The sequence below is a fragment of the Protopterus annectens genome, chromosome 7.part0, assembly GCF_019279795.1.
Source record: "Protopterus annectens isolate FY-2018-M chromosome 7.part0, PAN1.0, whole genome shotgun sequence".
Classification (NCBI taxonomy): domain Eukaryota; kingdom Metazoa; phylum Chordata; order Ceratodontiformes; family Protopteridae; genus Protopterus; species Protopterus annectens.
The window spans coordinates 1,253,058,969-1,253,073,685 of record NC_056739.1 but is presented as its reverse complement, the minus strand read 5'-3'; the positions used below and the strand labels follow the sequence as shown (position 1 = coordinate 1,253,073,685).

Genomic DNA, 14,717 nt, shown 5'->3' with positions numbered 1-14,717 from the left:
CATTTTACAGTGTCACCATTTTCTGGATCATCCTAGTTCATTAAATCCACCAAAACCTGCACATCTAAACTGCCTTCTTGCATTGTCACAACTTTCTCACAATCTACACTCACACTTTCCATATTTTCTTGCTGCATTTCACTGTCAGCATTTTCTCTCATCTCCTCCATCTTAGACCTCTCTCCTCATCACCATAGCAGCCCTCTAGTCTCCTAGTGGCAAATAAATAAATAAAATAAGATGCAAGAAAGGCAGCCCTTGGTTCCAGAGACAACTGCTTTAATTCTGAGACCAAAACATGCTAAATCTGTAGCAACAATCTGTACAAAAATCAGCAGAACTGCATAACACCTACTCTGAAAAATAATCCACATGTTCTTAATAATGAAAGAGTACTTTTCAAATCAGTAATTTGAAAAAAGATATACCTAAAGGCATGATATGTTTGCCAATTCCATAGCTTTATGAAATGTTCTAACTTTTGTACATTTCTCCTGATACCATAAAGCACAGTTAAGAGATGATTAAACTAACACGTTTCCACTTTTCCAGCAAAAGCAAACACAAATTTTGTAACTGGGTTTATTGATACATATGTTTAACATCTACAGCAATAAAAGGACATATGGCCATATACACATTCACACTATAAACAACTTATTTTTACAATATATTCTTAGATGAATACAAAGGAAGGTATTTGTTCACTTGTAACCATGAATAATATAGCAAATTCTGAAGTACAAATATATGAAATGTATTTAAAAATAATCTGAAATACTTGTGATTCTTATATGCTTGATGAACAAAACTGCTTAAAAGTAGGTCATGGCATTTGCTTCAATGCTCTGCTCCATCTGTTATGGCACGTAACAGTTATGTTGAAATGCTAGCACTTTGAACTGTCAGAATGAAATGAAGAAAAACAGGACAAAAAAACACAGAATCTTGAACAGCTTATATGGATACAATAGTAGATTATGCAGCAAATTAATGGCTGAGGTATACAGTATTAATTTTTTTGGTGAGGGGATAAGTGCAATAGGACAAGTGGTAACCCAACTACTGAAAACTAAGATGAACGAGTCATAGAAAGGATCTATCATGCTGCAATGAGCAGCTTAGATTATGGCTATATCACCCTTACCAGGTAATAGGAGTGCATCCTTTCTAGCTCCAAGTAACATATATTGCCTGTTATAGGATACAGGATAACATAGAACAACAAATATAACCACCAGTGATAATTATTACCAAAAGGCAGTACTGAGATAAATATGCACTAACAATGACATGGCGATAATCATGCACCCTAATTGACCATACAGTGTGCCCCCAGGTAAAATCATGATTCAGAGTTCACTGCTGTTTAAGCAAATGTTTTCAATTTTATACACTTGATACAGCAGACGACCTGGATAACTTTGTGTGTGTGGAGGGGGTAGGGAGGAAACAGTTACACGACAGCTCAGAGTTTGCATCATAAACTCTCAAAAAAGCAATAATTCTTGATTTGAAATGAATAAAAATATTAATGCCTACACCAAATGCTTTAAGTACATAAAAATGCCTTTGGGAAGTGTGGCTAGGTAGCATATGCTATACAATACACTTTCCTTGAGTACATTTAAAGAAGTTAACATTAATAAGATATAGAGCCGTGGACTGAATTTAAACCAGTCTTGTTCAGAGAATATAGGAAACAGTAAAATGAAGACGCATGGTTTGCTGAATTCTCATACTCCAGCAGTGTGAGTTGGAGTGCTTGGTTGATTTAGCCCTATGGTCATACAAAGCCATCCTGCAAAATCCACTTCCTCTGCCTCAGACATTTTGATGAAAGAATGGGTCTGCAATAAAAGAAAACAAGGAATAATCACAAAGTTTCTGCCAATGATCCTGAAACACAAACAATATATGAAAATAGCTGACACAGAATTTAGGAAATTAAAATACATACGAGGAGTACACAAAGTGGAGTCAACAGTATTAACTACCCACAACAGCCATAAAACACAAATCCAAAGATACATCTGTCGTAAACACTAAAAAGGTGGCATGGATAGTGAGTTTTGAAGAAGGGGAAAGCTATTTTAGCATCCTTTCCCTGAAAGGATGTCAGTGCCACCCAAGTGCTCACTTTCTCGTGACACTTGATAAGTGGTATAATGAACTAGCACACGACAGGCAACAGCATTCAGGGTCCATGAGAAACAGACATTGGCATTAATCATCTGTGCTCCTACATTCTGTCTGCTATTCCTCTGGGAGAGTAAGACTGCAGTGAGTACAAGGGTTTCAATGACATCCATTCTGTCACTCCTGTTATTGAAGTTCTAGGTACATACCATCTTCCACTGTATGGTAGAGGTTAATGTAGCATCAGGCCACAATTTTCATTCCCATACCAAAGAACAGTCACACAAGACCCTCAATCATTTCTCTAGTGACAGACTTTCCAAGAAAATGTATCTTTTACTAAACCAAGCATTTTAATACTACCTAGAGAGCTATATAACTGACACACCTGATAATTTGTTCCATTGTTCAACAATATACAATTTTTCTTTATAAAGTGGCATTCCATTTAATTCAAAGAAAAATGAAACCACCTTTATATTAGGTCCATCTTACTCTATAAAAATGAATTTTCTATTTACTTATTTCAAAGAATAATGGAACAATCCCTTTGTGTTAGGTCCATGTTGCCGACATAAAGTGTGTTGATTCAATCTGATTAAAATGTCAGAATGTGCAATGTCATCTGGATTTTCTCAGTCCCACCTGCTTTTTCATTTTTTCTTATCACCCTGCCACTGACACAGCAGCCTTCGTCTTTCTCCAATTACCTCTCTTTTGCCTTCCCAGTTCCCATGCATATGTACTGAAAAAACAATGCATCCACTCCTCAGGTTGGTCCCCTTCTCCAGGGGAAATGGCCTAATAGCTTTCAGGGTTTAAGCTGCTACTGCATGACATGCCATCACATGCTGGACATAAGCATGGCCTACTACACTGTGGCTTAAGGCAATTTTTGCTTTAGTCCTATTAGGATATGAGCATGCCATGAAAAGTACAGTTTTGTACCTACCATAAATGTAGATGTTCGAGTGCTAATACAGCTGCAGTAATCACAGATGGGTTCTCTGCCGTCAGGCGGTCCCTCGGTCGGCCGAATTCCAAAGTCTTGGTCCGGCGTCGGTTGTTGTCGCTTTCTCTCCTGACGTCAGTGAGGCCGGAGTATATAAGACACAGCCGACGCCATGTTCTTCAGTCTTTCTTGCCCCAGATGTCAGGTGCCCCCAGAAGGAAGGCAATACATAAATTATGTTTCTATGTATATACAAGCAATGCAATATAATCCAAAATCAGTAGTTGCAAGCAAATAAACCATAGAAGGATAACCCAGTCAGGTAGTATGAAGAGGGTGTTAGGCCCCATGCCTTTACCAAGTGGGGAAGGAGGGAGGGAAACCTGTACTGCAGCTGTATTAGCACTCGAACATCTATATTTATGGTAGGTACAAAACTGTACTATGTTCATCGTGCATACAGCTGCAGTAATCACAGATGGGTAGAGTCCCAAAGCTACGCACAGGGTGGTAGGTACTAGGAGGAACTGGGCTGAGCCAGAATGCCCTGCAACACAGCAGTGGCAAAGCCTGCTCTAGTTCTGGAATATAAAGGCAGGTGGTAGTGTTTTGTGAAGGTATGTACAGAACTCCAAGTGGCTGCTTCCAAAATATCTTTGGTAGGAACTCCTCTGAGGAAGGCTGTAGAGGTAGCTGTGGCCCTGGTGGAGTGTGATCTGATACCTGTAGGAACAGATTTCCCATGATAGGAATAACAAAACCGTATGCAGTGGCCTATCCACTTTGAAATAGTCTGTTTGGTAACTGGCTTCCCTTGAGCCCCTACAGCATAGGACACAAAGAGTTGTTCTGATTTCCTGAAGGACTTTGTTCTGTCCAAATAATAACATAGCTGCCTATGGATGTCTAAAGAGTGTAGCAGCCTTTCCCCCTTGTTTTGAGGATTGGGGTAAAAGGTAGGTAGGTGTATGGCTTGATTTAAAGCTACCCTGGATACCACTTTAGGCATAAATGACGGGCTGGTACGAAGGGAAACCCTGTCCTGATGGAAAATGAGAAAGGGCTGCACCGCCATGAGGGCCTGTAGTTCCGAAACCCTACGAGCTGAAGTGATAGCCAGAAGGAAGGCTGTTTTCCAGGACAAATATTGCAAATCTGTTGAGGCAGCTGGTTCAAAAGGGGGCAATGTTAATTTTTCTAGTATGTAATTAAGATCCCAGGCTGGTATTGGTTGTTTCCTTGGTGGTCTTATATTCTTAGCCCCTCTGAGGAACTGTCGTAAGAGTGGGTGAGAAAATAAAGGAGGATCCATGTTGAATTCTGCAGAAATGGCTGAGGCATGGATTTTTATGGAAGAAAATGATAGTCCACTGTTCAGCAGCTCTGTTAGATACTGTAATACCTGAGGCAAGTTCAGTTTTCTAGGTTCCTGGCCTTTTTTCTCATTCCAAGAGCAAAACCGCTTCCATTTTGCGGAGTAAGCTTTTCTAGTAGATGGCCTTCTGGCCTCCAAAATGACATCCTGCACCTCCTTGGAGAGTAGGGTCTGTTGTGGTGTTAAGGAATTTTCCATGCAGCGAGATTGAGTGTTTTCAGCTGACTGTGAAGAGTTTTGTAGCTGTGCTGAGTCAGCAGAAGAGGCATTAGAGGCAGGGACCAGGGAGGAGTATGTGTTAGGCTCCTCAGGAGTGGGTACCAGTGTTGCCTTGGCCAATCTGGAGCAATCAGTATCATCTTGGTCTGTCTGCTCTTGCTTTCAAAAGCACCTTGGGCAGAAGAGGCAGAGGTGGGAATGCGTAAACTGTCCATGCTGTCCAACTGAATGAAAGGGCGTCCACTCTCCAGGCCTTTGGATGAAAAGTCCTCGAACAAAACTTTTCCAATTGATGATTCCTGTGGGAGGCAAAAAGATCTATGTCTGGCCTCCCCCATGCTTGGATTATCTCTGTAAACACCTGAGGATGTAACTTCAATTCGTGTGGATCTGTCATATTTCTGCTTAGATTGTCTGCCAGCGTGTTTTCCAATCCTGGCAAGTACTGTGCTTGAAGTTTGATTTGCCATTCCAGAGCCAAGTTCCAAAGAGTCATGGCTAGTCTGCACAAGGGGTATGAATGTGTTCCTCCTTGTTTGTTTATGTACCACATTACTGTGTGTTGTCTGTTCTTATCAGTAATTGTCCTGGATGTAGGAAGTCCTTGAAAGCTGTAATTGCATTTATTACTGCTAGCATTTCTTTTTGATTGATGTGAAGGTGCTTTTCCTTTTGGGACCATTTGCCCTGAATGCACCTGTCCGTCATGTGCACCCCCCAGGCGTAATCTGAGGCATCTGTTGTGATGACTTGCTTTGCTTGAGGCTTGCAGAATGGGAGGCCTGTGTTTGCTTGACATGCTTGGGCCCACCATAGAAATTCCTTTTGCAAACATGGAATTATTGGTATTATTGTTTCCAAACTGTGGCTGTGTTGAGACCATAGGTTTTTTAGGTACCATTGAAGTTTCCTCATATGCAGCTTTGCACATGGGATTAAAAGAATGCAAGATGCCATGAAGCCCAGAGCCTGCAGGATTTTCCTTGCAGTAAGCCTGGTACATTTTGCTAGTATTTTGAAGTACTGAGTTAGTTGCCCCTGTTTTTCTGGCGTAAGATAGGCCATCTGGGTGTTTGTGTCCAAGTTGGCACCCAGGAAAGTTATTTTCTGAGATGGAGTTAGCCTGGATTTCTCTTTGTTGATGGTGCATCCCAGAGAATGCAGTAACCGTGTTACATATGCCAGATGTTCCAGAAGTATGTGCTTGCTGTCCGCTTGGATCAGGCAGTCGTCCAAATAAGGGTAAATTTGTATCCCTTGAAGTCTGCAGTAGGCAATCACTGATGCCAGGCACTTTGTGAATACTCTGGGCAGTAGATAAGCCAAAGGGCAATGCAGAGAATTGATAGTGGATTGAACCTGCAAGAAATCTGAGGTATCTTCTGCAGCTTTGTCTGATTGGGACATGCAGGTATGCCTCCTTGAGGTCCAATGTTATCAGCCAAAACTCCTTGCCCAGCATGGGAAGAAGCTGCTGTAATGTGAGCATCTTGAATTTTGGTACGAGTAAAAATGTGTTTAGGATGGATAAGTCCAAAATGGGTCTCCAGTCGGTTCCTTTCCTTGGAACCAGAAAAAGTCTTGAATAAAAACCTTGACCTTGTTCGTGAGTAGGTACCTCTTGAATAGCTCTCATTCTTATGAGCTTTGAAATTTGTAGTTGTGCCTCTGCCCTTTGATTGTGTGGCAGGTTTGGCATGCCTCTCATTTTTGGAAGAGTGTGGAATTGAAATTTGTAGCCTCTGTTTATAATGTCCAGGATCCATTTGTCTGTTGTGACAATATGCCAATTTCTTGCAAATAATGCTAGCTTTCTTCCCAAAGGTGCTGCCAGCTGAGACATGCTTGGCATGGAAATGAGGGAGTCATTGGGTTTGTTTCCTGTATTGTTGTGCACTGTCTTCGCCACCTCTTGGTGCTGGAGTTTGCCATTGTCGGCCTCTATATGATCCTTGTGATTGTCCTCTGCCCCTTGTGCGTCTGTATCTACCTCTTTGGGGCTTGTCAGTGGCTGGAAAGGACCAGTTTTTTGAAGGCCAATTTCTGCTAAAACGTGGTGGTTGGACCTGTAAAAAAGCTTTGACAGTTTGCATAGATTTGACTTTTTCTTCCATTTTCCGTAATATCTCCTCAGCATTAGTACCAAACAGCACATCCTTTTGTAAAGGAGCATCTAGAAGCTTACCTTTCACATGATCAGGCAAGTTTTGTTCCCTAAGCCAGGCATGTCTGCGAATGACTGATCCTGTAGCAGCCACTCTACTTGAGGCCTCTAGGCCATCATAACCACATTGTAAGGTGTGTTTACCCACTTGCTCTGCACTATGCATCATATCCTGTAACTCCTTCAAATCTGGTTGTTCAGGTTGAGACATTTTATTCCTTAATTGTGATAACAGGAACTGTTGATATTTAAGCATATGAAACTGACAATTTAAGGCCCTCATGGCTAGGGTGGCCGAGGTATATACCTTTTTCCCCACCTTTCTAAAGATCTTGACTCTCTTTCTGCAGGAAGTGGATTCTTGGCAGTGGAGGCCTTCAATCCCTTGGGGCCTTGAGAAATGGTTTCAGGGTCAGCATTATGGCTTTTGAAGAGAAATTGGTGAGAGTTAGGTACTCTGTAGTACCTATCAGGTTTGACTGGTGCAGGAGGCAGAGAATCCGGGTTAAGGCAAGCCTCGAATAAACATCATCAAGTATGTCCAAAACAGGAGGTATCGCCAGAGGTCTGTGTTGAGGTAACAAAAGAAATTCCCTAAGTCTTTTCTTGGAATCTGAAAAGTCTTGGCCTTCCCAATGGAAGTGTTCCCTCAAAGTGTGCAAGGTTTCCCCAAAGGAAAAATCCTCAGGAGGAGATACAGAAGGAATGGACTGCTCTGCATCCGAATCCTCAAAAGGGGAGTAAGAGTGTTCCTCTACATCAGAATGTTCTGATAAAATGGATCCCTGATCAGAAGAGGGAGAATCTTCCTCCACTCTGGGTCTCTTGTCTGGAGGGGGTTGAGAACCCCTGATAAGAGTAATTAAATCCTCAGCCATTTTAAGCATCTGTTTTTTAGGCATGGGGCCTGGAGATGGGCCCTGTGCAACAGGCCTCTTGGGATGCCTGGCTGCTTTCAATTTAGTAAAGGCCTTAATAGAAAAAGAAGATGAGGGTCTAAAGACACCATGGGTGGAAGTGGACCTGTCCACATTAGTAGGCTCAACATTAGCAAAGGCTTCGGTGGTTGTAGTCTGGGAAAGGGCCGAGGTACCAGCGGTCTCGGGTACAGAGGACACCGCCAAAGGAGTGTCGTCGGTAGTCAGGGACTGCAAAGGCATCTCGCTGAGAACCGGACCACGTGTAGCCTGTTTTGGCGTGGTGTCGGCGGGGACCGCGGGCCTCGCGTGTCGGTCTTTGTCCTTGCGTTTTTTGGACAAAACGGTAGTCGGAGTATCCGACGACATTTTATAATCAAAGGCTTTACCAAAATAGTGTTGGGCGAACTCCGCCCGATGCTTAATAGTGCGTTTATTGAAAGTAGCGCAAAAGCGACAGCCTGAGACGTCGTGGTCTGGGCCTAAACAAGGTATGCAGAGGGAATGGAAATCCTTATGCGGTATTTGCTTCCCACAAGAAATACAATTATTAACTTTTTCTGACATCGGTCTGAGGCAAGAAAAGTTTCCCCAATGGGGTACTTAGCTTTAATGAAGACTTCGGTTTCCAATATTTCCGTAATTCAGGAGCTGGCCGACCGGCACTTGCGAACTGCTTCTGCTTCGGGCACCGCGCGGCAGAAAAGATTGGAGAACATGGCGTCGGCTGTGTCTTATATACTCCGGCCTCACTGACGTCAGGAGAGAAAGCGACAACAACCGACGCTGGACCAAGACTTTGGAATTCGGCCGACCGAGGGACCGCCTGACGGCAGAGAACCCATCTGTGATTACTGCAGCTGTATGCACGATGAACATCTGTGCCTGCACCACATTTCACAGCATGCAGCTCTTACTACACATGACCATATCCACATGCTTGATGGATCTCACATTGGTACCTCCATGGTTTCCACAATGTGAAAAAAAAACCAATGACAATTCCTCTCTTCCTTACAGATCCCCACAACCCAAAATAGGCGAGCTGCCCTGTAACTGTCCAAACCTAACTTTTCCCACATAGTACTGTGGTGCCAAAGATGAAGTTGAAATTGGGTCAGTAGCAATGGCGATGAAAACCTTACCTCTGTGAAACAGGTTAGTGCAACTGCTTTTTTTACGTGTGGCACTTAACCTAAACCCATAGTGCTTGGCTATGTAAAGGAAAGAAGTGTGGAATTATTTTTTCCTAAATGCAGTGCTGATCTTGCAACAGGTAACATAACACAGGACTGAAACCTGCAAGCATCATTTCCATTTAGTATTAATAATGGGGATAGTCTTCCTATCCAGTCAACACCAATGTGATGCTGCACAAATAAGCTGCAAAAATAAAATGGTACATTCATTTTCAGTTCTTTCCCTCACATAACTAGAGGGATTTCAGTGAACTTTGTTAACAAACACTCACCAAACTCCCTCGTATAGCCAGTACAGACAGGAGCTGGAGAGAAAGAAAACAGGATATGATGCAGGTGTTTCTCTCAAAGATTTACTGTGATGGTTAAGCATTCAATTTAACTTCACTACCTTATATTGTAGAAGCTTCTGCAGCAAATTAAATACACAGAATCCCAAGCTGTATGTACAAAGAAGCCATGCAGATTAGACAAGACTATGGAGATTGACAAAATCATAGGACAAATTCAGATGACTGTTTTTTTCTTAAATATGCCAAGGACCTACCGGATGTCTCCTCTACTTTTTTTTTTTATATAGACAAAAAAAAACCTTTATTAAATTATCACTTATAACATAGATAATCATACATTATATAAATGAAAGGAAACTATGTTGACATAATCTTAAATTGCAAACATTGCACATCACTTATAATCTACCCAATAATTGTCAGTCAAACATTGCATAGCTCACTCAAACCGTGACTTCTTTTAAAACTCATTCCTCCTCTGTATGTATTGTTCCCATAATTACCATTTTTTCTATGTAATTTGCTCCTACCCTTTTCTAAAGCTCCCAATTCCAGTTGTTTTATTTCTGTTACTATATTCACTACTTCTAGAACAGTTGGTTTAGACTTTGATTTCAATTTTGTAGTAATTTTTTTTTTTTTTTGGCAGCCACCATAATCAGATTCTGCAAGGCAATTCCGATTCCGTGTCATAGCTCAAAAAATTATTTCCCTAGATACACCAATTTGCTCAGAGTGGTCTGCAGGGAATCTTTAAAGTCTGCCAACTCATTACACTCCCAGAAAATATGTTCCCAATTACCTCTTTCTTCCCCATCAGACCTCCATTTGCTGTCTACCTGAGGAAAAAAAATCTCAAGAGTCTACTTGGGGTATAAAAATATCTATGTAAACATTCCCAATCAAAAATCCTAAATTTTCTACATTTTGTTGCATATTTCAGACACATACAAACATCCCCCATTGTTTCTTTGTGAACTGCTTATCCAATCTCCCTTCCCAATCCTTTTTAACATCCTCTGATTGATTCTTATAATTGTCATGCAATATTTTATATGCTCTAGTAATCATTCCTTTTTTTAACAGCAGCTTCTGTTCTAGACTCTACTAAACACTCTACCAGTGCTGGTCTTTCATTTAGGATACCCACCCAATTCTTTCTCTTTGTCTATACTCAGATATCAATCCTTGACAGGGAAAGCAACCTCTAGCCTGCAGTCCAAATAAATTCTTGGCCTCATTCCATTCTATTACCTTTCCCTCTCTAATCATTTGCTCCTGGTACCTTGGTTCTTTTGTCAGTTTTCTCCAATAAATTCAGGACCTATCTTGCCTATTTTCTGCATCTCTAATTTCAGTTATCCTTATCGCCAAAATCTCCTTTCTCTACTCCTGTGTTGGCTTAGTTCTTTGAATACTTTCTACTACTTTATGACTATAATATTCTGTATGATTATTGTTATTCTCCTTACAGATCTAGGTTGCTCATCCTATGTTATGATTCAAGACAAACAGGCAGGGAAGTTCGCTTATATGCTTTATTATATAGAAACACACCAGAATGGATAACAGCAACATAAAATATAAACAAACTGATTAACTGACAGACCATTACATACATGCATGCTTACATCTCAACAGCTCTCTACAAAATGTCAGTGTGGCTCACATGTCCTCAGTATTTATACACGTGCAAGCCCATGGAAAGCTCCTTAAAGGTATACAAATATACTGATCTATGAACTGCACACAATAAAATGTCATCTGAAAAAGACATGCAATTATACAGACACTGAGAAATAAACACAATTGTTCATGTCCAAGTTGCCGTGTATCTGGAACATGGTCTGGAAATGCGACCTGATCTAGTCATATAGCAATTAGGACTGGGTTTAGCAACAGGGACAGTCATTGGTGAACAGTGAAGTCTTCCAACATGCCATGGAACAAATTTTTTCTGGATATCCACGGGCTATTATAGTAGATGATATTCTAGTAGAAGGTAATGGTGAAGCCAAGCGTGACAGAAACCTCAAGAAAAGTCTGGAAAGAGCACGTGAGGTGAATCTTAAGCTGAATCCTCAGAAGATGTGCAAGTTCAGGAAAAGGAGTTTTGGGAATCTTCTCAGGAACAGGGATATTTGCTGGAATATCCTCTGGAACTGGAACACTGAATAATTCACTCGGAGATCTAGAGTCTTTTTCACAGGCAAGATGCTGCAATACAGGCTTGGACACTGGTACCAAGTGTTTCTGATTACGCCTAAATTCAACTCCTTGTGATTCCACAATGTATGATCTCGGCTCTGAACATACACTGTTCACGACTCCAATCAGATCAAAACCTTTGGATGTCTGCATCCTCACTATCTCCCTTTCTCATAATGGATTGAACATTTTGCTGGACCTATCATAATAAGACTTCAGGGACAAATGCTCTCACTGCTTTGTTGCTCTTAGCACAGGGAACCAACAGACTGCTATTGATTGGTAGTGTGGTTCTGGTTTGTCTCAACAAAAGCCTTTGTGCAGGTGAACCAAGATGTTTATCATGAGGAACACTTCTGACATTCAGGAGATTTAAAAAAAAAAATCACTATTTTCTTGTTTAGACATCTCTACTGTTTCTAACTTTGAACTGCATGTTCTGCCAAACCATTTGACTGCGGGTAGTAAAGGCTACTCGTAACATGGATAAAGTTCCAATCTTCAGCAAATCTCTTGAACTGCTGACTTGTAAACTGTGTACCATTGTCAGAAATAACTTTGGAAGGACTTCCATGGACTGCAAAATGATTCTTCAACTTAGTAATGACAGTACTGGATGCTAGATTAGGAAGTAGGTCAATCTCAAACCAACCTGAATAAGAGTCTACTAACGCCAAGTAATGTTGGCCATTCCATTTGAAAATGTCTGTAGTTACTGTCGACCAAAGTAGTTCAGAAATCTGGTTTAGTGTTTTTTTTGTTGATGTGGCTTAGTACTATTACATACAGAACAAGATTAACGTACTCTCTCAATATCTTTTGACACAGAAAGCCAAAATACTAGTCTTCTCGCCCTTCTTTTGCCAGAATCAGTTCCTGGGTGGCCACGATGCAAAATGGTAACATGCTCTTGTAAGGATTTTGGAACAATTACTTTTGGATCTTTCATGATGATATCATTGTCAAACAAAATCTTATCTCTGTAAGGAAAATATGGTTGCAGGTCAGGAGGTAAACAAGATTGCTTTGTTGGCCATCCTTGACTGATAAAGTGGTTGAGCTTTGAAGAACTGGATCTGAAGCTGTGTGACTTCTAAGCTCATCAAGATGTGTGGAAGAAAAATTTCTCACTTCCAGGACTTCAAAATCAAATTGCTCATCTTCGTGCTGTTCAGTGGTATTTCTGGGCGATCTGGATAAAGTATCAGCAAGATAAAGACGTTTGCCTTTTGTGTAGACAGAATTGAAATTACACTTTTGCAATTTCAACATCATGTGATGTAATCAGGCTGGAGCTGTATGCATAGGCTTTCTCAAAATACTGACTATAGGTTGGTGATCTGTTTCGATTCGAACTGATCAGCCATAAATATAATCATGGAACTCTGAACATGCAAACACAACTGGCAAGAGTTCTTTCTCTATCTGGGCATATTGCATTTTGGTTTGGGTTAGAGTTTTGGATGCACAGGCTACTGGTCTATCCTCTTGAAGAATGATGCACCAAAACCAAATCTCGAAGCATCACAAGAAAGTTACTGGTTTGTGAACATCATAGTATCTGAGAGTTGGTGGACTGGCAATTCTCTGTTTCAGGACATCAAATGCTTTTTGGTGTTGTTCTAAACAGGACCAGGATACATCTTTGTGTGTCAGCTCTCTGAGCAGTGCTGAAAGTTGGCTTAAGTCTGGAATGAACTTGCTTAGGTAGTTAACCATGCCAAGAAAACATTGTAGGGCTTGAACGCTGTCTGGAGCTGGCATCAAGAATTGCTGTTTGCTTGGAAGGATCTGGTCGTAAACCTGAATTAGTAAACAAATGACCAACATAAGTAACTTTTCATAGCCTGAACTTGCACATCTGAGGATTCAGCTTAAGATATGGCTCACATGCTCTTTCCAGACCATTCTCGAGGTTTCTGTCATGCTCGGCTTCACCATTACCTCCTACTGTTATATCATCTATTATAACAGCCCATGGATATCCAGAAAAAATTTGTTCCACGGCATGCTGGAAGAGTTCACTGGCAGAATTTATCCCAAATGGCATTCTCAAAAATCTGTATCTGCCAAAAGGAGTACTGAAAGTGGTTAGCAATGAAGATTTTCAGTCAAGCAAAGTTTGCCAAAATAAACTCTCCGCATCCAAAATAGAAAAAACAGTGGCATTTGCCATAACAGCAGCGACGTCTTCGACTGTATGCATCGGGTGATGAAGTCTTTTCAGTGCTTTGTTTAAATCTCGTTTATCTAGCTCAGCTCTGACTCTGTTCTGTATAGCTACTGGAACTTTCCGGGCTAGTCTGACAAATGGGCTGACTTCAGGGTCTAACTTCATGGAGTACAGAACTGGGAGTTTGCCTAGTTTGTCTTTGAAAAGATCAGCATAGGTAGAGAAAACAGTATGGGCAAAATTAGAAGAGTTGTCTTTCAAGCTTACATGGACTTCTTTATTAAAGTAGTCCCATTTTCAAATCGTCTCTGAGGCCTAATAATGACTGTACATGCCTTTTGACTACGTAAAATTGCAAGTCATAGTTGTACCCAGCAGAGTAACATGAAAGCACTACTGAACTTTTGGTTTGAATTTCTTCACCACCATAAGTAACAAGCTTCACACACACTGCCAAATCAAGCTTCTCACCAGCACATACTCTAGCAAATGTTTCTGTTGACATAACATTGCACTTTGAACCTGTGTCAACTTTGAGCTCTATGGGTCCTCCATTTATCCAAACAGTACAAAATGCTTCATTCTTTGCCCATAAATCTACTGCATTGACTGTTTCTTTAAGCCCAGATACACCAGCAACATAAAAAGTAAGGTCACAGCTTTCTGATTGATCAACTTGTCTCTTTGAATGTTCTCTTTTAATAAAAGAATGTGTCTCTTTTGATTTGCAAAATCTTTGGAAATGATTCTACTTTTTACATCTATGGCATTGCTGACCAAAAGCTAAGCATGTTTCTCTTTTAGACACATGATTACCAACACAATTATGACAGTTGAATATGATGCTAGGTGAGGGAACCTACTTTGAATTTGCTAACTCACCCTTGTGCTTCACTGAGACTGTGTGTGCCCTGGAATTTGCTAGAAAGCTACAGGGTTTACTAAATACTGTTACAGGGCTCACAACTGCTGCCACGTGCTTGGGCCTGTTTCTTTTAACCATGTGCTGCATATTATCAACATTAACAGTAAAAGATACTGGAGGCATGCATTTCTCATTTATAAGCATATTTGTGTG

General features: G+C 40.9%; 1 protein-coding gene across 2 annotated transcripts in view; it reads right to left on the bottom strand.

Annotated features, from left to right (window-relative positions):
- Positions 1 to 568: 568 nt before the first annotated feature.
- The window catches only part of MAP2K1 (mitogen-activated protein kinase kinase 1), a 1,005,884-nt gene continuing 991,735 nt past the window's right edge, over positions 569 to 14,717 (bottom strand). For both annotated transcript variants that reach the window (XM_044077867.1, XM_044077866.1), the window contains exon 11: positions 569 to 1,850. In XM_044077867.1, coding sequence (XP_043933802.1) covers positions 1,737 to 1,850 — 114 coding nt within the window. In that variant the 3' untranslated portion in view covers positions 569 to 1,736. The remainder of the gene's footprint in view (positions 1,851 to 14,717) is intronic.